General features: G+C 43.7%; 2 protein-coding genes across 6 annotated transcripts in view; both read left to right on the plus strand.

Moving 5' to 3' along the window:
• The window catches only part of LOC120475464 (uncharacterized), a 27,492-nt gene extending 6,196 nt beyond the window's left edge, over positions 1-21,296 (plus strand). For 2 of the 5 annotated variants that reach the window (XM_089129037.1, XM_089129038.1), the window contains exons 3-4: positions 608-2,669; positions 21,171-21,296. In XM_089129037.1, coding sequence (XP_088985163.1) covers positions 613-2,669; positions 21,171-21,234 — 2,121 coding nt within the window. In that variant the 5' untranslated portion in view covers positions 608-612 and the 3' untranslated portion in view covers positions 21,235-21,296. Of the gene's footprint in view, positions 1-607; positions 14,851-21,170 lie in introns of those variants that run through there. The other 3 variants (XM_089129041.1, XM_089129040.1, XM_089129039.1) reach the window with 3 other exon arrangements.
• LOC120475487 (uncharacterized) lies at positions 21,259-25,347 on the plus strand. Its single transcript, XM_039666174.2, has 2 exons — positions 21,259-21,395; positions 22,812-25,347. Exons 1-2 carry the CDS (start codon positions 21,278-21,280, stop codon positions 23,909-23,911), a joined length of 1,218 nt encoding a protein of 405 aa, XP_039522108.2. The 5' UTR covers positions 21,259-21,277; the 3' UTR covers positions 23,912-25,347.
• Positions 25,348-26,893: the final 1,546 nt, after the last annotated feature.

A 26,893-nucleotide genomic window follows, 5' to 3' on the forward strand; every position in this document is an offset into this window, starting at 1 on the left:
CATAATGGATAGTCCAGCCCGCCATTATGCCAATCTCGAGGTGCTGCCATGCAGTTGTACTGGCCTGTGCTGTATATAATAATACTAATAATAATACAAAATGAACTAAATTCAAAATTAACAATCCACTCCACTTGAATGCTAAACGTTTGTGTTATTTCTCATAGTAATTTACTTGAGCTTGTGTGATTGTGAACATACGTATGAATGGAAGTCTATGAAGAAAAAGGCTAGTGTGAATTAAAAAGTTTTAGTTAAATATCAATCTCAAAGTTGGTGTCAAAACATGGCATTATTTTATATTTTAATGTTAATATCATGTTAAATAGTTGTGTCTGATCAAACGAATAGTTCTTGTTAAAGAAACAAGCCTGTAATGTTTTAAAAATAATAATCAGTAAAGATAAATTTACCTCATTCATAAAAAGTTTCAAAGATGAAAAATCAATTTATTAAAAGTCATGAAATTATCATAAAATTTTAAAACAGTTGATTACTTTCTACCATTACATCAGGGCTTACTTCCATGTCCTTTCACTATATTTCTCTCTTAGAATTATTTTGATGTACTGAAAATTACATTTTATTTTTTTTCCTTTCATGTCAGGCCTGATGGAGAAGAGTGAAGAACTGAGTGAAGTGAAGGAGGAGAGAGAAGAACTGAGTGAAGTGAAGGAGGAGAGAGAAGAACTGAGTGAAGTGAAGGAGGAGAGAGAAGAACTGAGTGAAGTGAAGGAGGAGAGAGAAGAACTGAGAGAAGTGAAGGAGGAGAGAGAAGAACTGAGTGAAGTGAAGGAGGAGAGAGAAGAACTGAGAGAAGTGAAGGAGGAGAGAGAAGAACTGAGTGAAGTGAAGGAGGAGAGTGAAGAACTGAGAGAAGTGAAGGAGGAGAGAGAAGAACTGAGAGAAATGAAGGAGGACAGAGAAGAACTGAGAGAAGTGGAGGAGGAGAGAGAAGAACTGGGTGAAGTGAAGGAGGAGAGTGAAGAACTGAGAGAAGTGAAGGAGGAGAGAGAAGAACTGATGGAAGTGAAGAAGGAGAGAGAAGAACTGAGTGAAGTGAAGGAGGAGAGAGAAGAACTGAGAGAAATGAAGGAGGAGAGTGAAGAACTGAGAGAAGTGAAGAAGGAGAGAGAAGAACTGAATGAATTGAAGGAGGAGAGAGAAGAGCTGAGTGAAGTGGAGGAGGAACATCATGTCAAACCTGGAGGAAACATGTACATGTGCTTTGAGTGTGGGAAGACTTTCATTTCAGGAAACAGTTTAAAACGGCACCAGAGGATTCACTCTGGAGAAAAACCTTACAAGTGTTCACACTGCGACAAGAGATTCAGTCAGTCATCAAATCTGAAAAAACATGAGATGATCCACACTGGAGAAAAACCTTACAAGTGTTCACACTGTGACAAGAGATTCAATCGATCAACAAATCTGAAAGTACATGAGAGGACCCACAGTAGAAAGAAGCCGCACACATGTGATCAATGTGGAAAGAGTTTTGTGGAAAGAAGTCACCTGAAGCGACACATGAAGATCCACACCGGAGAGAATCTGTTTAAGTGTGATCACGGCGGAAAAACATTTCTTAGGGCATCAGAGCTAAAGACACACCTGAGAGTTCATACGAAGGAGAAGCCGCATTCATGTTCTGTGTGTGGAAAGAGTTTTTCACTGCTGCACAGTTTACATGGACATGAGAAAACTCACACTGGTGTGAGAGAGTACGTGTGCTTTGAGTGTGGGAAGACTTTTGTTTTAGAAAACGGTTTAAAACTGCACCAGAGAATTCACACTGGAGAAAAACCTTACAAGTGTTCACACTGCGACAAGAGATTCAGTCAGTCGACAGATCTGAAAACACATGAGAGGATCCACACTGGAGAAAAACCTTACAAGTGTTCACACTGTGACAAGAGATTCAGTCACTCATCCGATCTAAAAACACATGAGAGGATCCACACTGGAGAAAAACCTTACAAGTGTTCACACTGTGACAAGAGATTCAGTCACTCATCCTATCTAAAAACACATGAGATGATCCACACTGGAGAAAAACCTTACAAGTGTTCACAATGTGACAAGAGATTCAGTCACTCATCCTATCTAAAAACACATGAGAGGATCCACACTGGAGAAAAACCTTACAAGTGTTCACACTGTGACAAGAGATTCAGTCAGTCGACAGATCTGAAAACACATGAGAGGATCCACACTGGAGAAAAACCTTACAAGTGTTCACAATGTGACAAGAGATTCAGTCACTCATCCCATCTAAAAACACATGAGAGGATCCACACTGGAGAAAAACCTTACGAGTGTTCACACTGTGACAAGAGATTCAGTCAGTCATCAACTCTGAAAAAACATGAGATTATCCACACTGGAGAAAAACCTTACAAGTGTTCACACTGCGACAAGAGATTCAGTCTGTCAGCATCTCTGAATACACATGAGAAGATCCACACTGGAGAAAAACCTTACAAGTGTTCACACTGCGACAAGAGATTCAGTGTGTCATCTTCTCTGAAAAAACACGAGAGGATCCACAGCAAAGAGAAACTACACACGTGTGATCAGTGTGGAAAGAGTTTCTCTTTTAAAAGTCACCTGAAGCAACACATGAAGATCCATACAGTGGAGAAACCAGTTAATTCCAGTCTAAGATCACGGTAATTAGTTCATCTTTATGTGCTGAGGAACACAATCTCTTTTGTGTAAGTTAGCCACACATCACCCTATAGCCAAATTGGTATATATTGGAATGTAATGTTCGATATTGACATTATAATATTCGTTTTTTTTGGTTTGTTTTTCTGCACACCTGGCATCCCCCTCGAAACGGTTCTCATTCACGCTTGAATATGTTTTAGCCTACACTGTAAAATCTGGTGAAATATAATACTTAAAGGGTTAGTTCACCCATTTAAGACATGAAGTTGAATGCAATCCTTCCCAGCACTATAGTGCATACACACTGGCCCACTCTGTTGTCACCTCCCTGGTCAGAGTTCTGGCCGCTGGAAGTTTTTCAATAAAGTACTCGCAGTTATTTTCCGGGGCCACAAAACGTCTCGGTTACGGATTTAACCCTCGTTCCCTGAGTAGGGAACGGAGACGTTACGTCAGAAGTGACTGAGATTGGGGGTTTCGCATAGAAAGCCAATCCTCTTCGAGTATTTAATCACGAGCCAATGGCATGCAATGCCTTTGGGCTGCGGAAATTTGCATAGCGTACTCCGCCCTACTCCGTGAGTATAAAAGGAGGAAGCGAACGCAACCGCAGTATGTCTTCGCTGAGGAGCCAAGACTGAACTCCGGCGTCTACCCAGCGGTACAGCTGAAGTGGCAGGGAGACGTAACGTCTCCGTTCCCTACTCAGGGAACGAGGGTTACATCCGTAACCGAGACGTTCCCTTTCGTAGTCACTTCGAGTTACGTCAGAAGTGACGGAGATTGGGGGTCAATGCCATCACGCCATCTTACAGCTGTCTTCCAGTGCCCTGCGAAAGTCTAGACCCCTGAACCTGGAGTTAAGCACCAGGAGTCCTACTTTGACACAAGAATACCAAGGTACACTGGGAAACATATCCCGGGAGGGAGATGCTACCAGATGCCTACCGTAGGGAGGACATACGAATACACATATGGCCGCATAGGGACGCATATGGAGATCCCTGGAGCACCAACCGTAGGTGGTTACTAGAAGCTCCAGGGGTGGCAGATGGCTTGCCAAGGGAAGACACATGCTCAGAGAGGCTTATAGTGGAAAATACACATGAGACAGTTACCATAGGGAACCGTGCACATGGAGGCACCTAGCCAGCATCTAGAGCAACAGTGGTGCCCGCATCCTGGGTGCTGGAGGACTCAAGGCTTCAATGGAAGACTACTAAGGAATATCGCACTTATCCAGTCGAAAGTGGAGTGGCGAGCAAGCGAAGACACCTAAGCGGGTCCAGTACTGGCGGAAGCGAGTACGTGAGAGGACACCGGTTCGACTCGCAGATTGTAGAATCTGGCGAAGGTGTTTGGTGTCGCCCAGCCTGCAGCTCTGCAGATGTCTGTTAGCGAGGCGCCATGCGCTAGAGCCCAAGAGGAGGCCACACTCCGAGTGGAATGGGCCGTCACACCAAGGGGGCACGGACGGCCTTGCTGCTGGTAAGACAAAGCAATGGGGTCCACTATCCAGTGAGACAGCCGTTGCTTTGAGAGAGCCTTTCCCTTCTGGCTCCCCCCATGACAGACAAAGAGCTGGTCTGAGGTCCTGAAACACCGCGTTCTGTCGACGTAGGTGCGAAGTGCACGTACCGGACAGAGCAGTGCCAAGGCTGGGTCTGCCTCCTCCAGGGGCAGCGCTTGCAGGTTCACCACCTGGTCCCGGAAGGGAGTGGTGGGAACCTTGGGCACATATCCAGGCCGGGGTCTCAAGACAATATGAGAGTAAGCCGGCCCGAACTCCAGGCACGCTTCGTCAACGGAGAATGCGTGCAGGTCCCCCACCCTCTTGATGGAGGCCAATGCAACCAGGAGTGCCGTCTTCATAGACAGAAACTTTAACTCTACCGATTGCAAAGGCTCAAAGGGAGGCCTCTGCAGAGCACTTAAAACTACTGAGAGGTCCCAAGAGGGTACGAGGGGAGGACGAGGCGGATTTAGCCTCCTTGCTCCCCTCAGGAACCTGATGACCAGGTCGTGCTTCCCAATGGACTTACCTTCTACTGCATCATGAGACGCACCAATGGTCGCGACATAGACCTTAAGGGTGGAGGGCGACAGCCTACGCTCCAACCCCTCCTGCAGAAAGGAAAGCACGACACTGATCGAGCAACTCCGGGGGTCTTCTCCGCGAGAAGAGCACCAAATGACGTAGAGGTTCCACTTCAACGCATAAAGGTGTCTCGTGGACGACGCTCTAGCAGAAGTGATGGTTGCCGCCACCGCAGGTGGCAGCGAACTCAGACTTGCCTCATCCCGTCCAGGAGCCACACGTGTAGCCTCCAAATTTCGGGACGAGGGTGCCACAGAGTGCCCCGTCTCTGAGTGAGTAGATCCTGTCTCAGAGGAATAGGCCAAGGAGGTGCTGTCGCGAGGAGCATGAGTTCGGAGAACCACGTCTTGGTGGGCCAATAAGGGGCTACCAGCAAGACCTGCTCCTCGTCCTCCTTGATCTTGCACACCACCCGTGCATGGAGGCTCACTGGGGGAAACGCATACTTGCGTGGGCCCCGAGGCCAGCTGTGCGCCAGTGCATCTGTGCCGAGCGTGCCCTCGGACAGGGAGTAAAACTGGGTGCAGTGGGATGAGTCCCGGGAGGCAAACATGTCTATCTGAGCCTCCCCGAACTGGTCCCAGATCAGCTGGACCATCTGGGGATGGAGTCGCCATTCGCCGGAGATAGGGCGGATCCGAGACAGCTCGTCGGCTGCCAGGTTCCGGTCTCCTAGAATGTACATAGCACGAAGGGACCTCAGGTGCTTCTGACTCCATAGCAAGAGGTGGCGGGCGAGCTGCGACAACTGGCGCGAGCGTAGACCCCCCTGGTGGTTGATGTACGCTACAGCAGTCGTGTTGTCTGAACGGACAAGTACATGTTGACCCCTGAGCAGTGCTCGAAAGCGGTGCAGGGCCAGGCGTACTGCCAACAGCTCGAGGCAATTGATGTGCATGAGGCGCTGGGGTCCTGTCCAGGAACCCGCGGCTGCATGCCCATTGCACATGGCACCCCAACTCGTGGTGGATGCATCCGTGGAGACAACGAGATGCCTGGAAACTCGCTGGAGCGGGACACCAGCCCGCAAAAAGCTGAGGTTCAACCACGGGGAGAAGGTACGGCGGCACGCTGGAGTCACTGGAACTCAAAGCGAGCCGCGATGCCATGCCCACCTCGGGACTCGATCGCGAAGCCACAGCTGAAGTGGTCTCATATGAAGCAAACCGAGCGGCGTTGCCGCGGCTGCGGATGCCATATGCCCCAGGAGCCTCTGAAAGAGTTTCAGTGGAACCACATTCTTGCCTTCGAACTGTCGAAGACAAGTCAGCAGTGAGTGCACGCGCTCGTTCGTGAGCTGCGCAGACATGGCGACCGAGTCTATCTCCATGCCGAGAAAAGAGATCCTCTGCATGGGGCAAAGTTTGCTCTTCTCCCGGTTGACCCGAAGGCCCAGCCAGGCTAGGTGCCGGAGCACCAGGTCTCTGTGCTCGCAAACCTGTTCTCGAGAGTGTGCCAGAATCAGCCAATCGTCGAGGTAGTTCAGGATGCGAACCCCTTGTTCGCGAAGGGGAACAAGGGCTGCCTCGACAATCTTCGTGAAGACGCGAGGAGACAGAGCTAACCCGAATGGGAGAACCGTGTACTGATATGCCTGGCCTTCGAAGGCAAACCGAAGAAACGGTCTGTGTCGAGGCAATATGGAGACATGAAAGTACGCGTCCTTCAGGTCGATCGCTGCAAACCAATCCTGAGGCCGTATGCATTCGAAAATGCGTTTGGCTGTGAGCATTTTGAACGGTAGCCGGTGAAGAGCACGGTTCAAAATGCGCAGATCCAGGATCGGTCGTAACCCACCGGTCTTCTTGGGGACACTGAAGTAGGGGCTGTAAAACCCGGACCTCACCTCGGCTGGAGGGACCGTCTCGATTGCACCCTTCGCCAGCAGGGTCGCAATCTCCGCTCTCATGACCGGGGCATTGCCACCGACCAAAGTGGAGCGAACTCCCCTGAAACGGGGAGGAGACCGTGCGAACTGAATCGCGTAGCCGAATCTGATCGTTCTTATGACCCAGCGGGACAGCCCGGGGAGCTCTAGCCAGGCTCCCAGGAAGTGAACCAGCGGGGTCATGCGAACCACAGACGTCCCCCCGGAGGGGCAGCGGGGCGGGGAGACTGGCATGCGCTCGGGAGTTACCCCGTGCGGATGCACAGTCGAGCCCCGTTCCCCGACAGAAGGGACCAGGGAAGGACCAGCGTCCCACTGGGGTCTGTTCTGTCGGGGTCTGGCGAGAGAGGGGGAGGGGAGGTGCGTAGTCGAGGGACGACACACACTTCCTTCCGCACCCTCAGGGACAGAGAGGAATGAGAGGGTCGCCGCGCTGGGGCGACGAGCGTACTCATTCCAGTCTGATGATGTTAAGTCTTTCTTTAACCAACTCAGGGTGCTGCCCACCCGTGGGAGGGAGGGGAGCTGCAGGGGGGCGTCCTCGGCGGCGAGCAGAGGGAGGCGCCTGGGCCGACGGCTGGGTGGAGGCAGCAGCTGACCGTCGGGGCAGAATATGTTTGATGGCCTCCGTCTGCTTCTGGGCGGTCGAGAACTGCTGGGCGAAGTCTTCAACCGCACCGCCGAACAGGCCAACCTGGGAGAGAGGGGCGTCGAGCAGACGTGTCCGCTCAGCGTCCTTTGTGTCTGCCAGGTTGAGCCATAGGTGGCGCTCCTGGACCACGCTAGTGGCTATCACCTGCTCAACGGAGCGAGCAGCCATTTTCGACGCCCGGAGGGCGAGGTCAGTGGCCGCTCGCAGCTCATTAAAAGCCGCTGGGTCAGTCCCGCCCTCGTGCATGTCCCTGAGCAGTTTTGCTTGAAACACTTGCAAAGTGCTCATGGCATGCAAAGCAGCCGCTGCCTGTCCCGCCGCTCTATAGGATCGCGCCGCCATAGACGACAAGAACCTACAGGCTTTGGATGGGTGCTTGGGAGCCCCACGGGAGGAGGCGCTCTGCGGACACAGTTGCATCGCGACAGAGCGCTCCACCGGAGGGATCCCAGTGTACCCACGGGCAGCCACGCCGTCGAGGGGAGGAAAGGCGGGGGAGACTGGAGCGCGCTCTCGAGAGGTCAAAGGAGCCTTCCAAGTGCGCGTCAGCTCCACATGCAGCTCGGGAAAAAAAGGAATTGGGTTTGGCTGTGGCCTTGCGGCGGCAACTTTCCCCAAAAACCAATTATCCATCCGTGAGAGATCGGGGCAGGGCGGAGGGTTCCACTCCAACCCGATACTCACGGCGGCCCGAGATAGCATGACCGTCATCTCGGGATCAGACACGGGCAACGCTGGTGCTCCCGAGGGAGGCAACGCAGCCGCATCCTCACTTCCCGAAGATTCAAGCCCGCCCTGTGATGCTGCGATCGACATCGCGTCATCCTCTGGAGCGCCGAACGAAACAGATGGTACCTGCGAAGAGGCAGACGCCTGAATCGAAGCAGCGCTCGCTGGCTCTGACACTGTGGCGAGGGGTGTGGCCCGAGGTTCTCTCGTCAGGTTTTTGTTCCACACTGTCACCGTCAGATCACCCTGTCCACGAGTCGAAGAGCTTCTCGAAGAAGAAGCTGAACGAGTAGCGGACGTGGGGACTCTCACTTTTGTTAGATCATTGAGTCTCGATCCACAAAAGGAACATGAGTCATCCAGGAACGCTGCTGCTGCATGCTGAATGCCCAGGCAAATAGAGCAGCGATCGTGACCATCAGAGGATGACATGAATCGACCGCATCCAGAAGAACACGGGCGAACCATCTTTAAAAAGACGTGCCACGTGCAGCTCTTTCAGATAGAGAGGAGGAAATTCACTCTTTCAGCGCTGAGGCGTCCAGGGAGAAGCGCACAGTCTGGCAGACCACTGCTCAGATCGCAGGCAATGCAGAATCTCGCTGGGTACCGCCGTCACATCAACACTGAAGATGAGCTCGTCTCGAAGAGTCTTGTCAGTGAGAATGGCTTAGGAGTGAAGAGGTCTCTTGGCTCCGAAGCGAAAACATACTGCGGTTGCGTTCACTTCCTCCTTTTATACTCACGGAGTAGGGCGGAGTACGCTATGCAAATTTCCGCAGCCCCAAGGCATTGCATGCCATTGGCTCGTGATTAAATACTCGAAGAGGATTGGCTTTCTCCGTCACTTCTGACGTAACTCGAAGTGACTCTACGAAAGGGAACTGTAGGATTTTACATGAAAAAATTATTTGCATTTCAAAGCTTGATTAATTTACCACATAAAAAACACGCCAGACAAAATTCATACCTCAGTTTTAATCGACACTATTTTTCTATCCATTTCTATCAATCCGCGCTGCTGTCAACGTCAACAGTGCGCACGTTTCGATCAGCTGTTGATACCATGACTCGCTGACAACATGTTTGACTGGGAAACTTCTGATGATGAAACCAATTTCAGCACAACGACAAAGGGATACCTTTATGAAACGGAGTACACCGCTGTACACTCACCTAAAGGATTATTAGGAACACCATACTAATACTGTGTTAGACCCTTTCGCCTTCAGAACTGCCTTAATTCTACTTGGCATTGATTCAACAAGGTGCTGGCATTCTTTAGAAATGTTGGCCCATATTGATAGGATAGCATCTTGCAGTTGATGGAGATTTGTGGGATGCCCATCCAGGGTATGAAGCTCCCGTTTCACCACATCCCAAAGATGCTCTATTGGGTTGAGATCTGGTGGCTGTGGTGGCCATTTTAGTACAGTGAACTCATTGTCATGCTCAAGAAACCAATTTGAAATGATTCGAGCTTTGTGACATGCATTATCCTGCTGAAAGTTGTAGCCATCAGAGGATGGGGACATGGTGGCCATAAAGGGATGGACATGGTCAGAAACAACGCTCAGGTAGGCCTTGGCATTTAAACGATGCCCAATTGGCACGAAGGGGCCTAAAGTGTGCCAAGAAAACATCCCCCACAACATTACAGCACCACCACCAGCCTGCACAGTGGTAGCAAGGCATGATGGATCCATGTTCTCATTCTGTTTACGTCAAATTCTGATTCTACCATCTGAATGTCTCAACAGAAATCGAGACTCATCAGACAAGGCAACATTTATTCCAGTCTTCAACTGTCCAATTTTGGTGAGCTCTTGCAAATTTTGGCCTCTTTTTCCTATTTGTAGTGGAGATGAGTGGTACCCGGTGGGGTCTTCTGCTGTTGTAGCCCATCCGCCTCAAGGTTGTGTGTGTTGTGTCTTCTTCACAAATGCTTTGCTGAATACCTCGGTTGTAACGAGTGGTTATTTCAGTCAAAGTTGCTCTTCTATCAGCTTGAATCAGTCGGCCCATTCTCCTCTGACCTCTAGCATCAACAAGGCATTTTCGCCCACAGGACTGCCCCATACTGGATGTTTTTCCCTTTTCACAGCATTCTTTGTAAACCCTAGAAATGGTTGTGCGTGAAAATCCCAGTAACTGAGCAGATTGTGAAACACTCAGACACCAACAACCATGCCACGCTCAAAATTGCATAAATCACCTTTCTTTCTCATTCTGATTTTCAGTTTGGAGTTCAGGAGATTGTCTTGACCAGGACCACACCCCTAAATGCATTGAAGCAACTGCCATGTGATTGGTTGATTAGATAATTGCATTAATGAGAAACTGAACAGGTGTTCCTAATAATCCTTTAGGTGAGTGGGGAGAGTGGGGTAAAGTGAGACATTTTTTACATTTGCTCTCCTCTAAGTGAACTAAAATGATATATCAGTAAGATTTATACATTTCCCATTAATTCAGGATGTTTTCTACCAATGGAAATTATCTGAATCTATTCAGGACGAAGGGCAGTGAAAATATGATTGTTTTTAAAAAAGTGGTCTTGTGTCTCACTTTACCCCAGCTTAGGGGTAAACTGAGACAAACCAGAGAAATCAAGGGGGTAAAGTGAACCAGCTGGGGGTAAACTGATCCACTTACTTTTTATCAGAGCCCTAGCTCCCTGGAAAGCGGACGACTGGTATCAGTCAGGAGTGAGTATGGGTGTGGTTAAAAGGAGAAAAGTGATCTCGACAAATACATCCAACCTAAGTTGGAGGGCTCTTTACGAGGGCAGACTCGTCTCATAGTAAAGCCTGGAGAAACGCCTACATATAAACTGTCTAGAGATGAGAGCAGTCGTTCTATCGTTGAAAGCCTTTCTCTCGTACTTGAAAGGCCACCATGTCCTGGTCCGGGCAGACAACATGGCAGTGGTGTCCTATATAAATCGCCAGGGCGTTCTCAGGTCAAGCAACCTGCACGCCATGGCCAAAAAACGAATTTTATGGGCTCAGCACAACCTCTGCTACCTAATGGCGGCGCATGTGCCAGGCATCCTGAACCAGGGTGCGGATATGTTATCCAGAGACAGTGTTCCCCCAGGAGAATGGTCTCTTCAGTCTTCACCCACAAAAGGTTCAGCTAATATAGAGCATCTTCGGCGAGGCAGAGGTCGACCTCTTCGCCTCAGAAGAGCAGGGGTGTGCTTGCCCATGATTGGCCGAGCCGTCCACTGAATGCATTCCTTCCAGTCACGATGTTACCACAGGTCATCGAATGGATCAGGGAGAGCAAGTGTGTAGTGCTACTAATAACCCCTCTCTAGAAGACCCAGTTATGGTTCTCCATGCTGGTACAGCTGCGGTGGCGCTGAGGAGAGATCTCCTCATGCAGGCAAACCGATTAATTTGCCATCCCCGTGAGGCAAGAGCGCTGTCAACTAGACGCCTCTACGCTCAGAAATGGGTGGTAATTTCTGGCTGGTGCGCTTCACGGAGCCTGGACCCCTATTTGTGCGAAGTATCGAGTATACTCGCCTTCTTACAAGGGAGTTTGTACGTGGGTCGTACCCCCTCCACATTCAAAATGTATGTGGCTTTGATCAGGGGATCGCTTCAGGGGATCGCTTCAGTGGACTTAACCTGACTACCTATGGCTGAACTGCCCAATATAAAGGCTTAGGCCACACCCATTCTGGATGGCTCTGACATGCCAAGGCACGAAGCAGCCTGATTGGTTCTTTCGTCTGAGCCGCCTCTCCACAGGTTCATGCAGTTGCCACAGCACATCCAATGACCGCACTAGCCGTTCATCTGTGTCTACTGCAGCTGCTCACCGTTTGAAAGATTTTGGCTTCAATATTCCACATTTTTAAAACAGACCTCCTCTTCTCAATATCTTGTCAGGCTTGTCAATAATTCTATCCCTTGCAGCTGCTCTTATAGACATCTTTCCTTCCTTGACCTCAGCGGCTGCACTCTCCATCTCCTCGAGGGGTGTTTTGCCCCAGGTTGTCTTCCTGGTGTATTATCTTGGCATGATGGCTTTTCTACAATGCCAATGACATTAAAAAATAAAACATATGTAATGTAATATTACATTAAAATATTTTTAAGACTAAACTTAACTTGTGCCTCATGTCTCACTTTACCCCATAGTATTTGTCTCACTTTACCCCACTGCCACATTTTAGATAAAAACGATCTCTCTTAGTAATTCAGGATACTCTTCAGCTATCATCATCACATGGCTTTATATGTTAATAGTTCATCAACATGTATGATATAAATTTTTCTACCTGAATCAATTTGCTTTACCACAACAGTTGAATAAGTTGACAGCAAGAAAATTTACTTTTACATGCAAAAAACATGTTTATAACAGCACCATGAGCTCCTCTCCTTTATGGCCAAGGGGAAATGGAATGGGCTTAAAAACATAATGGTCACACAACCACAAATGTGTTTTGTTGACTAGATACAGGGGGTGTCTCACATTACCCGATGTCTCACATTGCCCCGCTCTCCCCGTATACTGCAGATGTGATTGATTGCAACACAAAACCTCAATTGTGTGTGTTCAATTAAATAGTTTTCTCAGCAAATTGTACCAATATCCCTATATACTGTTTTTATATTATACATCTTTTCACGTGTTTTCCATTGGAGTCTAAACATCAACTTTTTTATCATACAGTTTAGACATGGGATCATAAAGTTAGTAAATAGAGCTTACCCGTGGTTCTGGTACGTTACAATAAAACTCTTTAAAATCAATTTTTTTCTTTTTCCTCCTTGGTTGGGGATGTAATCTTCGCTGAAGTGAGCACTGCACACACGAAAATCCTTGATTCTGGATATTTTAGCTCCCGCGGAGTAGCCGATGGCAACCAGCCAAAGCTGTCTCGTAGCCTAGCTATATCCGAAACAGGAAAATGATGGAATCTGAACAGTGATCCCGGCACATTCTCGGTCACTTGTGGTGACTTACAAGTTCGCACCATTGTTCATTTTATACTTTTTACGTCGTTGGCAATCGATTGTGTAAACACTATGGAACAGCTGATCGGAACGTGCTTACTGTTGACGTTAACAGCAGCGCCGATTGATAGAAATGGATAGAAAATAGTGCCGATTAAAACTGAGGTATGAATTTTGTAGGGCTGGTCCGAATACCATTTTTTGAGCTTCGAAGCTTCGGTAGTAATGAACATCGAATATTCGTTTTGAGTGGGGATATTGTCTCTTGAGAAGTAATTTCAAACCTTGAATTGCGTATGTGAAGATAGGTGTTTAGGGCATCTCTTTAAGCCCTATTTGCACGGGATTAGTATTACCTGGTAACCTGTAATAATTGCGGAGTTTGTCTGTGATCTTAATCCCGTGCGAATCGGCCATGTCTGTAATTTGTAGAGTAAAAATCCCCCCGCAAATTACCTACTATATTTCGCGAACACCGAGGTCCTGTGATAATATTAGTCCCGTGCGAATCGACATCTCTGTGATTTGGCCGGATCGTATATCATTTTTTAAAGTTTTTTGTTTCATCTGCTTCTTTTTATCCATCTTTCGCGAAGAATAGAGGCTGAGTTGGAGTGTTTTGATAGTATTTTGAGTGCGAGGTCATTTTTTCCGCACTATAAAGTCTTTCATTTTCTCAAAAAACGACAATCAGTAGCGATTTATACACACGAACAGACGCACTGTCCCCGGCGCTCCCCGTTCACAGTAACCGGGTCGTCTCATTCAATCAGCGAGCCGCCGCACATTGAATACTCATATGAGTCAGGCTGCGAATGTAAGTTACGTGCCAGCCCCAGTGCGCTATATTTATTAGGCTATATACAAAAATAATACCGACAAGACATTTCAAAGCCAATGACATCATATCCGTGGGATAAGTCAGTAAATTCGAGTAAAATCACAGGCTTTGCTTATCCCGTGCGAATGCGCCACATGAAATTCAGATGTGGGTGGGTAATTTCAATTTCACACGTGGTCCCCAGGTAATACTAATCCCGTGCGAATAGGGCTTAAGTCTGGATTTTGGTACCGGTCCATTTTTGCAAACTTTCTATGGGGGAATTTTGCAGTTGATATTTACACTACATGTCTAGGAGTTAAACACTCTTTCTGATTTTTTTTTTGTTTGTCATCTTTTGATTGCAGATGAGCAAATACTCTAAAAAAAAAAAAACGTCTTCCAGATGTAAACACACTCATCAAATAGACATCTCCGGGATGTCCGTGTGCTTTCAGGGTGATGGTAATTAACGTGTGGAATGGGGACCGCCAACAGCAGAACTAACAAGATATGAGTTGCACGGTTTGAGTAGGAGGATTATCAGTTAAAAGTGTATTAAACACATACATTCTTGATTTGTTGTGTATTTTTCCTGCAATGAACTCCTTAGGGAACTTGTGTTTGTGTTTGGCGTCGAATGTTTTACTTGTTTTGACTTTGTATTACGTGGCACAATCGTTATTATCTTGTGCATTGTCTTGAGTTTTATACAGAACTGATTTACACTCTATGCATTGGATCCTTTATTTCCACGTTTTGTTTCCTTGTATGTTTGTAAAATGTGTTTTATGGATTATTTGTTTTATTCATGTAGAATTGTGCATGTTCAACACAAGGAAGGGATATTTATCTTTATATTGAATTGAATTGTTCTATTTTTCATTGAGTGAATTGTGATTAGTTCATTGAAGATATTTATTATAACTTCTCACCTTCAAAAATTATCCAATACAATACACAACCACAAAGCTACGATATTTCATGACTTTAAAATAAACCCCGGAACTAATGAGACATGCTGTGGAACTGATTTACTCTCTATGCATTGAATCCCATATTTCCATGTTTTGTTTCCTTATTGTGCCGACCACCCAGGCAAAACCATCCATCACATTAGCCTAGTCAAAGTTTAAAGGGTATTTTAAATAGTCATTGAAATACAATTAAAAAATCAGTGTTGGGTGTAATGCAATTATAATTTATTAATTAATAATGTAATTTAATTACTTTTTATTCTAATAGTAAAATAAGGAATTACTCACAAAGAAAATGGTACAGTAATCATATTACAAAGCTGAAGATGTAATTAGTAGCTTAGAATAAAGTAAAAATATGTGAATACAGTCTTATGTAGAAGGTTTTTTTTTTTCATAAGGATATGCGCTAGTCGAACTGCCTCATGGATCTAAACATAATAGTAGCTTTTTACTTTTATCTGGGGTTTCAACAAAAGGAAATTCTACAAGTGCTGATCACTTGTCTTAGGAGGACACTGAGTCGGAGTTTACATTGAAAGTGTTTCGACCTTTATTTCTCTGCTTGGTTTGGCCATTTAAACTGCAAACTTAAGAACAAGCTTACAAATACGCAGAGGATCACAGTCTGAAAAAAATATATAGCCTGCCCTACTATTCTAAACAATTTTCAGACTGGATGGAGACGATCCTCCTGTTTTGTGCTTCACTTGAAAAAATTCCTTTCACCTTTAGTAAATGGAGTCACTCTTTACTAAAAATAACAATAATGTATGGAAGTCTACTAGTAAAGTTGAATCTGCGTGGCCCTGATTTGCTGCGGGGGTTTCCCATATGCGCATGCGTTGGAGGCCGATGACGTCACCGGTCGCGCGCGCCGTGTCTTGAGTTCAGCGTCGAGTCTTCTGAGGTGAGGAGAGCAGTTCACGGTATTTCTCATCTTTACACACCCATCACACACACTTTATATAGTTTGATTAAGCGACAGACTCATTTCTGTGTTGTTTTCATCGATCACAGCGATACTTGTGCGTCGTTTCTGGCGTCTTCCTCCTGAAATACACATTTAGTGCAGCAGCAGCGAGCCTGAGGAGAATATGTGGAGTTCATTCAGACCTGAGCGAGTGTGTGTTCGTTTGTGTGATTGTCTCGATGTTTGGAGTGAAAACTGTAACTGAATGTCAAGTTAAAGTTTGAGATCTGTGAGGGGAATTTGTGGGAATCGATTCCAAGTGTTGCTGTGGCCATTTTCATGTTTACCTTGTTTATTTGTTTGTCGACATTATATTTGGCAGGCAGATTACATATTACTTATTAAAATGGATGTAAACGGTGTATGTTGCCCCTGTATGAATAATGAACGTGGGAAATTTCAGATACATGCATGGGAATATAGATAGGCTAAATATTAATTAATTTTGACATGTAAACGTTACATTTTCTGTACAAATGTATGTTAATGATGGAATTACTTGCAATTGTTATTATCAAGTTGTAGTATCTTTACACTGCATAAAGTAGACAACTACATTCATAAAGTTGAGTCAATGCTTTACTTGGTTTGTTTGCCCATACACACACCAGGCCGCCAGCATATCACATGTCTGTCTCCCAGATCAAACACAACACTTATATTACAATGACACCTAGTGGTTACTCCAAGATACTACATCCCCTCCTTCTTAAGTTAAGCACCAATAATAATTACAATAAATTACTTACAAAATGAAACAATATTACCCACATTCTAGATTTTTTTTTTTTTTTTTTTTTTTTTAAACTCAACAACTATCTTAGTTATTGACTTAACTTATGTAACATAGTCTTTCAAGTAAGCAGGAGCACGTCTCTCTCTTGCCGACCTTCTCAGGTGTATAGGTTGGTTAGTCTCTTTTTCTACTACAGTCACTTCTATCGACGGTCCTCCTTCAAGCGAAGCCCTCTCCTGTTCAGCAGATGCATTAGTCACATCAGCAGGTGCATTAGCCACATCCTCACTAGACAATGTAGAAGTGTCACCATCCTGTTCATTTTCAGTGGGTAGTGCAGTCTCAAGCATCTCGTCTGTACAGCGTTTTCTTATTTGGTCCACATGTCTTTTCACAGTTAGTCCATGCCCTAGCACAGTCTTGTATGACAGAGGTCCTGTACAACATTCCACTACTGCAGGAATCCATTTGGTTCCACCACCATAATTCCTCACGTACACTGAATCTCCCACTTCAAAACTTCTAAGTTTGCAGCTTTTGTCATGGCTTTCTTTTTGTTTCTGCTGTTTTTTTAGAATTTTGGACTTCATATCGGGAATGAGTAAGTCGAATGTGGATCTCAACTTCCTTGACATTAGCATTTGAGCAGGTGACAACCCTGATGTTGCATGAGGAGTGATTCTATAATTAAACAAGAATCTTGCAACTCTTGTCTCCACAGTGTCACCTTTCATCTTTTTCATCCCCTCCTTGAAAGTTTGAACAGCTCGCTCAGCTAGGCCGTTTGAAGAAGGATGGTAAGGAGCTGACGTTACATGATGAATGCCATTGTTTTTCATGAACATTTCAAACTCATTACTGGTAAAACATGTCCCGTTGTCTGACACTAACATTTTGGGTAATCCATGAGTACTGAAACACATTCTCAGTTTCTCAATTGTAATTCGGGATGTGGCATGTGTGACAGGATAAACTTCCATCCACTTAGAATGAGAATCTACCAGAATGAGGAACATTCTTTCTAAGAAGGGCCCTGCATAATCTACATGAAGTCTTTCCCAGGGTGAGCTCGGCCATTCCCACGGGTGCAGAGGAGCTTGAGCAGGTGCCTTTCGGAAACGCTGACATACTTCACAATTCTGGACCACCCTCTCTACATCCTGATCCATACCAGGCCACCACATATAGGATCGGGCCAATCCCTTCATTCTTGACATACCAGTATGAGTCTGATGTAATTGCTTTAATATAGCCGCTCGACCTTGTGAGGGAATTATGATTCTCGCTCCCCAAGTCACACATCCATCTTTGACACTCAAAGCATCTCTCCTATGATGGTATGGTAACACTTGAGGCTCTACTTTCTCAGGCCAGCCCTTTAATATGTACTCATGTACCACGGAGAGTGTTATGTCGTGAGACGTCCATTTCCGAATTTGTGCTGCACTTACAGGTGAGTCATCCATTAAGTCCATCATCAGTACCTGATCATTAGTATCATCAGGTTCTCCCTCGCCTGGCGCTGGGAGTCTACTTAGAGCATCAGCATTTTGATGGTACTTCCCTGGCTTGTACACAATATTATACTGATATGCTTGTAACATTACAGCCCACCTTTGCACTCTGGGTGATCCCATTTGAGGAACTGCCTTCGTTTCATTGAACAAATGGATCAAGGGCTTATGATCAGTGCAAATAGTAAATGCCCGACCATACAAGTACTTATGAAATCTTTGGATGCCAAAAATCACAGCTAAGCCTTCTTTGTCCAACTGTGAATAACGCTTCTCTGCAGACGTGAGTGTTCTTGACATGAACCCAAGGGGTTTCTCCATACTCTCTCCTTTTCTACGCTGCGAGAGCACTGCACCCACCCCATAGGGAGAGGCGTCACAAGCCAGAACCAGTTCAGAATCTGAGGAATAATGAACTAGCACCTCGGCTGATTTTAGCAGGGATTTAGAGTCTTTGAAAGCTTCTTGTTGTGGCTTTTTCCACATCCACGGAACCTCTTTTCTCAGCAGCAGATGTAGAGGAGCTAGCAGCGTTGCCAGGTTGGGAAGGAACTTATTATAATAATTGAGCAAGCCCAGATATGCTTTGAGTTCTGCAACATTACTTGGTTCTGGTGCTTCTTCTATAGCTTTCACTTTAATTGCCATCGGATGTAAACCCTGGGCATCTACTCTGTGGCCTAAATATTCCACCTCATCTGCCAGGAACATGCATTTTCCCCGTTTCAATCGCAGACCAGCTTCTTTCAATCTCGCCAGCACTTCCTCCAGTGTCTTCAAGTGACTTTCTTGATTTACGCCAGTCACCAATATATCATCAAGATAAACAACTACTCCTTGAATACCTTGCAACAATCCCTCCATTGTTCTCTGAAAGATAGCAGGAGCGGAAGCAACTCCAAAGGGTAAACGATTATATGTGAATAACCCTTTTTGTGTATTCACTGTCAAGTATTTCTTGGAGTTTTCATCCATGATGATTTGTTGGTATGCGTGACTCATATCCAGTTTTGTGAACTGTTTTCCTCCCTCCAACCGAGCAAAAAGATCCTCCACCCTTGGTATGGGATACTGTTCCAATTTTGAGGCTCTGTTAACTGTGAGTTTGTAATCACCACATAATCTTACACTGCCATCTGGTTTCAGGATAGGAACAACAGGAGCTGCCCACTCTGAGTACTTCACAGGTGAGATGATTTTGTCCCGCAGTAGTCGATTAATCTCCTCCTCCACCTTTGTTTTCAGGGCAAATGGCACAGATCTAGGTCTAAAAAACCTGGGTGTGGCATCAGTCGGCACATGCAGCGTGGCAGTAGCACCCCTTAATGTCCCCAGCTCCTCCTTGAAAACTTCCGCATGCTGGAATAGCACCTGTTGCAACGTCATCTCCGACTGCACCAGCTTTATCTCACTCCATTGCATTTGAAGCTCTTCAAGCCAGGATCGGCCTAGTAAGCAAGGCCCTGTTCCCTTCACTATAACAAGTGGCATTATCTTTTCTTGCTGCTGGTATTTTACTTCTACATCAGCCACACCCACTATTCCCAATGGCTCTCCTGTATACGTTCTCAACTTGATTTTTGTAAGTCTCAGTTTGGGAGCTTCAGAATCTTTCCAGATGACCTTGTACATTTCCTCACTCATAAGACTGACACTACATCCAGTATCGATTTCAAAGTTTATCAGTCGGCCATTAACAATTAACTCAACAGTAAGGGGTTTTACTTTCTTCAGTGCATCAGTTTGTACACATGCCAACGTGAATGTTTCTTCAAATTCATCACTGTCATTATTGTCACTTACATTAAATGCTCGATGCGGCCGCACCCCTTTTCCACTTCTTCCAGTTATTGTGGGTCCACTCTGTTTACTTTTGTTACGACAGGCCCTGGCGATATGACCTATTTTTTCACACACATAACATTTGTCCTTCTTAAATCTGCAATCATTTGCTTTATGGTTTGTCCCACAGCATCTGTAACATTCTCTTAATTCTTTTTGTTCACTCATTTCTCCCTTTTTCCAGCGATCAGGTTTTCTCTCTTTATACATGACGCTGTTACATGCCTGTACGCTGGATTTACTTTGTAAGTCGAGCACATTTTTACTTGCCGCTTCATTGGCTACTGCAATTTTAAAAGCAGTCTCAAATGTCAGATTTGCTTCTGAGAGCAGCCTTCTCTGAATCCGATCATCATCTATGCCACAAACAAGTCGATCCCGCAGCATTTGATCCAAAGTTGCTCCATAATTACAATCTTGTGCCAAACGACGTAACTCTGCTACATATTCTGTCACAGTCTCTGTCGGCTTCTTCATCCTTGAATCAAATCTAAATCGCTGTACAATCTCACTTGGCTGAGGGTTGAAATGATTTTTTAGCAGTGTTACCAGTTGCTGAAAAGTCTTTTCACTTGGCTTTGTTGGACTCAGAATATTTCGCATCACACTGTAAGTTTGTGGTCCCACAACACTTATGAGAATAGCTCTTTGCTTACCCTCATCTTCAATTCCATTAGCCACGAAAAATTGCTCCAGTACTTCAGAATACTCTTCCCATGTTTGAGCTTGTGCATCAAATGCCGCTAGTGAGCCAATAGTTCCTGTAGCCATGGTTAATCCTCCATATGTTGTCGTCCCAGGCTTCTTTTTTTTTTTCTGGTTGTCACAATCCCATCCTCGTCGCCAAAAATGTAGTATCTTTACACTGCATAAAGTAGACAACTACATTCATAAAGTTGAGTCAATGCTTTACTTGGTTTGTTTGCCCATACACACACCAGGCCGCCAGCATATCACATGTCTGTCTCCCAGATCAAACACAACACTTATATTACAATGACACCTAGTGGTTACTCCAAGATACTACACAAGTCAAACTATATTTAGATATATACTGAAAATTGTCAATTAAAGCTAATTTAATTGGTGTCAGCAGACTGCATGGATTTGTTGGCTAATATTATTTTCTACATTTCTAGATACCTGTATTTTAATGAAGAAGCATAATAATGTTAGGCTTATTAATACAAATAATTAATGAATTGGCATCAGTTACAGTACAAAGAATAGACATACATAATGCTGTCGTTTATTATTAAAACAAACTCAGTAATTTATATTTTTAATTTTGGCAGATCAGCTCCTCCCACACTGAATCACATCATCAGTGAAGCTCCTCCCACAGGAATTCTCCAATAACTGCTGGAATATTGCCATCAGCTACAAATGAAGACGAGCATTAATGCATCATGAAGAGCTGAAATCTGCAAAGACTGAGTTTATTAAAGAGGACAGTGAGAACATGAGTGATCCAGAACCCTGCAGAATGAAACACACTGAAGATACTGAAGAACAAAGAGGTTGGTGTTTATTCTTCATTCATTCATGATGCTGAAGAACATTCAAGTTAGAAACATTCAAGCACTTCATCACTTTTAGATAAAGAGTTAAAACTATGAAATGGTACAGAGGGTTTTAAAAAAAAGTCAGTAAAGGGAGGTTTGAGACATTTTTATATTGATTGTTAACCAAAAACTAAATTAAATACTATTTTAACTTGTTTTATTTTACATTTATTTTATCTGGTTCCCAATTTTCAACAACATTAACAGATTCATTCATTCAGTCTCATTTGGACTACATAAACACGACCCGATCTGGCAAACGTGCATAGTGTGATTATAGCAGATATATGACCGCAAGGCAAATCCAGAAGTGCCGTTCACTTAGTTACGACTTGATGAACCACTGAGGGTAAACATGTTCCATAGTGTTGCTTTAAATACATATTTTCGCCGGCCAATTAATGCATAAAATGCCGCTGACCAGCTGGATATAAACAAATGCGGTAACAATAGCAACATTAAACATTTGTATCAGGTTTGCGTATGTTTTTGTCACGTTTCGCTGTCTTCTGAAGTGTCTCCGTCTCTCCGTGCTGCACATAGCCTCACGTGTTAACGTAAACAACTCAGCCGATGATAGTTTGTTATTTATCATCTAGAGGGCGCTCTCGCTCTTTATAATGCCAGCAGTCTTTCAACGCTGTCATACTGTGTACTGACCGTGCACACTTCTCAGCTGCTCCAGCGACAAACGTGACCAGGAAAAATCATCGGTATGGATTTTTGCTGAAACAAAAGTTCCACCAATCAACTATCGGTACCAAAGCTAATTAAACGTGTTAATTTAAAACCAGTTAAAGCCGCGGCCACTTTGAGCATGTGAAATTTCTGCAGACCCTGCAACGGTAGTAAAATTACGTCACACTCTGTTATATTTAACAGATAATAATAATAATAATAATAATAATAATACCATATAATAGTAATGATACAAAATGAACTGAATTCAAAATAAACAATCCACTCAACTTGAATGCTAAACGTTCACTTGAGCTTGTGTTTCTGGTGTCCCACATTCACATGAATGGAAGTCTATGAAGAAAAAATCTAGGGTGAATTAAAATGTTTTAGTTAAATATCAATCTCAAAGTTGGTGTCAAAACATGGCATTCTTGTTAAAGAAACAAGCCTGTAATATTTTAAAAATAATAATCGTTAAAGATAAATTTACCTCATTCATAAAAAGTTTCAAAGACAATCAAATTAAAAAAAAATCAAAAAAGTCATGAAATTATCATAAAATTTTATAACGATTGACTACTATATACTATTACATCAGGGCTCACTTCCATGTCCTTTCACTATATTTCTCTCTTAGAATTATTTTGATGTTCTGAAAATTACAATTTATATTTTTTTCTTTCATGTCAGACCTGATGGAAGTGAAGGAGGAGAGTGAAGAACTGAGAGAAGTGAAGGAGGAACATCATGTCCAACCTGGAGGAAACATGTACATGTGCTTTGAGTGTGGGAAGACTTTCATTTCAGGAAACAGTTTAAAACATCACCTGATAATTCACACTGGAGAAAAACCTTACAAGTGTTCACACTGCGACAAGAGATTCAGTGTGTCATCCTATCTGAAAACACATGAGAAGATCCACACTGGAGAGAAACCACACACTTGTGATCAGTGTGGAAAGAGTTTTGCTTGTAAAAGTCACCTGAAGCGACACATGAAGATCCACACTGGAGAGAAGCCGTTTAAGTGTGATCAATGCGGGAAAGATTTCAGTCAATATTCACACCTTAAAGAACACATAAATATCCACACCGGAGAGAAGCCGTTTACATGTGATCACTGCGGAAAAACATTTCTTAGGGCATCAGAGCTGAAGAGACACCTGAGAGTTCATACGAAGGAGAAGCCGCATTCATGTTCTGTGTGTGGAAAGAGTTTTTCACTGCTGCAATATTTACATAAACATGAGAAAACTCACACTGGTGTGAGAGAGTACGTGTGCTTTGAGTGTGGGAAGACTTTCGTTTTAGAAAACGGTTTAAAACTGCACCAGAGAATTCACACTGGAGAAAAACCTTACAAGTGTTCACACTGCGACAAGAGATTCAGTCAGTCGACAGATCTGAAAACACATGAGAGGATCCACACTGGAGAAAAACCTTACAAGTGTTCAAACTGTGAAAAGAGATTCAGTCTGTCATCCTATCTTAAAACACATGAGAGGATCCACACTGGAGAAAAACCTTACAAGTGTTCACACTGTGAAAAGAGATTCAGTCACTCATCATATCTAAAAACACATAAGAGGATCCACACTGGAGAAAAACCTTACGTGTGTTCACACTGTGACAAGAGATTCAGTGTGTCATCAACTCTGAGAAAACATGAGAGGATCCACAGCAGAGAGAAACCGCACGCGTGTGATCAGTGCGGGACGAGTTTCTCTTTTAAACGTGACCTGAAGCAACACATGAGGATCCATACTATGGCTGTCAATCTTCCTCTATAATACTATTCGAATTCCATTCCTTATTTTATGTAATATTCGAATAATATTCGAATATTAAATGCTCAAATTTATCCTTTTATTAATATTTACGACATTACACATTCTTATGGATCGTCAATGCCACTATAGCCTGTGGTTGTTGTTACACGTTTGGCCCACTAGAGGGACATCTAACATCACTACAATAAACATTTAAGGGCTGTTTACACCTGGTCACATAAATGTGTTTTTGCAAAACAGATATAAATCCGATCTTCAATTCCCGCTCTATATACAGATGTAATGAAGTGCACGTCACCGAAAGCAACAGATTTGAGCTGCATTTTATTGATCATCGGCTAATTTTAAAATCAGCAAAGACAGAAATAAGAGAGATCGGCAACAGCCCTGGTAATATCATTTCATTCCTTTACTTTTAATGAAGATGGTAGTGTTAAGTGTCTGCGACTTACTTTCACTTTGATTTGCGATAGATTGTGGCGCGTTGGCTTGATGAATAGGGGCTCAGATCTGAGGTGAGGTGATGGTCATATCCGTCGGAAGTTCCAGGAGTCTCCCGCATATTGATAGCGTCTCCCTGATGGCCGCAAATTAGTTTAAATCTCCCGGAATCCGCGCATAACATACATAGCGCGCGGCGCGTGCATGGCAGAGAGGGAGTGAACGAGACCTTGCGAATGTGCCACGCGAAAGCTAGTCCCGCGCTCTCCTATTGTTAATAAGAAAGCGATAAGGGACCGTTTACACCTGTTCACTTTGGAAGTATATATATATATATATATATATATATAAAAGCAATATTCGAGTAGCATTCGAATAGTATTGATTTTTTTTTAATATTCGAATTGTATTCGAATTTCGGAATTCGTTCCAACAGCCCTAATCCATACAGTGGAGAAACCATTTAATTCCAGTCTAAGATCACGGTTATAAGTTCTTTGTGCTGAGGAACAAAGTCTCCTTTGTGTAAGTTAGCCACACATCACCCTATAGCCAAATTGGGATATATTCGAATGTTCATTCGATGAGTTGGTATTTAACTTGAAAATATTTGTTGTTGTGTTTTTTTTCCACACCTGGCACCCCCTCGAAACGGTTCTCATTCACGCTTGAATACGTTTTAGCCTACACTGTAAAATCTGATGCAATATAATACTTAACTTTGCTATAGCTACTTAATAAATATATTTGCTTCTTCTTCGACTACAAAAAGTGTTCCTGCAATGGGAGTATTCTCCGGCTAGAGCGCAGAACAGCGGAGTTTGAATGGACAGAAGTGCATGCCTCGGTTTTTCTATATTTAAATTTTGTTTTATTTATTTAATTTTTGTTTTTATTTATTTAAATCTACCCTACTTTGTCAGCGAGAAAAATATTATAAGACTATACCTTATTTAAAATATTGCTTAAGTTAAAAGACCTGTGTGTGTTTTAAATCACTTGTGTAGTGTCCGTTCTTGGAGCATATAAGCTCTGCTCGAATTGGGTGATATAAAGTAGCAATTCTGAGAAAAAAAAGACTGAAGTGCGACTTTTTATCTCACAATTCTGACTTTTTCTCACAATTGCGAGTTTACATCTCGCAATTCTGACTTTATAACACATAATTGCGGTTTTATATGTCGAAATTCTGACATCCTTTCTCAGAATTGTGAGATATAAACTCGCAATTGCAACTTATCAGGCCAATTCTAAGGGGGAAAAAAGACTAACTTTTTTTCCCCTCAGAATAGTTAAAATCTCACAATTCTGACTTTATAACACGCAATTGCGACTTTATATATAGCAATTCTGACTTTATATCTCACAATTGCGACATTATATCATACAATTCTGATTTATATCTCACAATTGCACTTTATATCTCGCAGTTCTGACTTCCCAGACAGCAAACTGACATTGAATCAACGTGGAAACGACGTCTCTCATGACATTGAAACAACGTTGATTTTGCTCATCGAATTAACGTTGAACCAACGTCAGACGCGGCATTCTTCAAAGCTAAATGAAAATTGAAAATTGGTTTGCTTTCATAACGTTGAAACAACGCGTTGATTTCAAGTTGATTTTCCGTTAGTTTTGAAAGAATGACGCGTCTGACGTTGGTTCAACGTTAATTCGATGAGCAAAACTATGTCAGATCAACGTTGTTTCGATGTCATATTTCCACGTTGATTCAATGTCAGTCTGCTATCTGGGTTTATATCTCGCAATTGCGACTTTATATCTCGCAATTCTGACTTTATATCTCGTATTTCTGACTTTATATGCCGCAATTCTGACTTTTATCTCGCAATTGCGACTTTATATCACGCAATTCTGACTTTATATCTCACAATTCTGACTTTATATCTCGCAATTCTGACTTTATATCTTGCAATTGAGAGAAAAAAAAGTCCGAATTGTGAGATAAAAGTTGCAATTACCTTTTATATTTTTCATTCTATGGCGGAAACAAGCTTCCATTAATTTGTCAGTTCAGATCAATGAAATAAAGAAATTCATTGAATTCATGTAAGTATACATATATTTCTGTCAAGAACACACAACAATGAAAACGATTAGGAAATTGCATTGAATAACATTGAGCTTTGTCGATTGTATTCAGTATTCCCTGGGTGAAGAACTAAATTTTAACAAACAAGCTTGAGATTAACATGGATGATTTGATTTGAGTCAGTCTTCGATAGACTCAAAACAAAGAAGAGAAAAGAGAAGCCAAGAAAACGAGAAGATAGAATATGGGAAGGTCCTCATCAGGAGACAAAGCAAGAGAGATGATGTAAACAAGAGCAATTCAATGAAAGATTGATCTGAAACTTATAAAACACAGTCAATTGGGGTAAAACTTTTTGAGGAAAGTTGTTTTAAAAATAAAGTGGACAGACTGTTAAGTACTGTATGTTTCTGCTTGCCACAAAGTAAGTGTGATGTGTAACTCGTATGTGTATGAATAGGTATAGGGCAACATATTTAACACAT

The sequence above is a fragment of the Pimephales promelas genome, chromosome 3, assembly GCF_988280905.1.
Source record: "Pimephales promelas chromosome 3, fPimPro1.hap1.1, whole genome shotgun sequence".
NCBI classification, from domain to species: domain Eukaryota; kingdom Metazoa; phylum Chordata; class Actinopteri; order Cypriniformes; family Leuciscidae; genus Pimephales; species Pimephales promelas.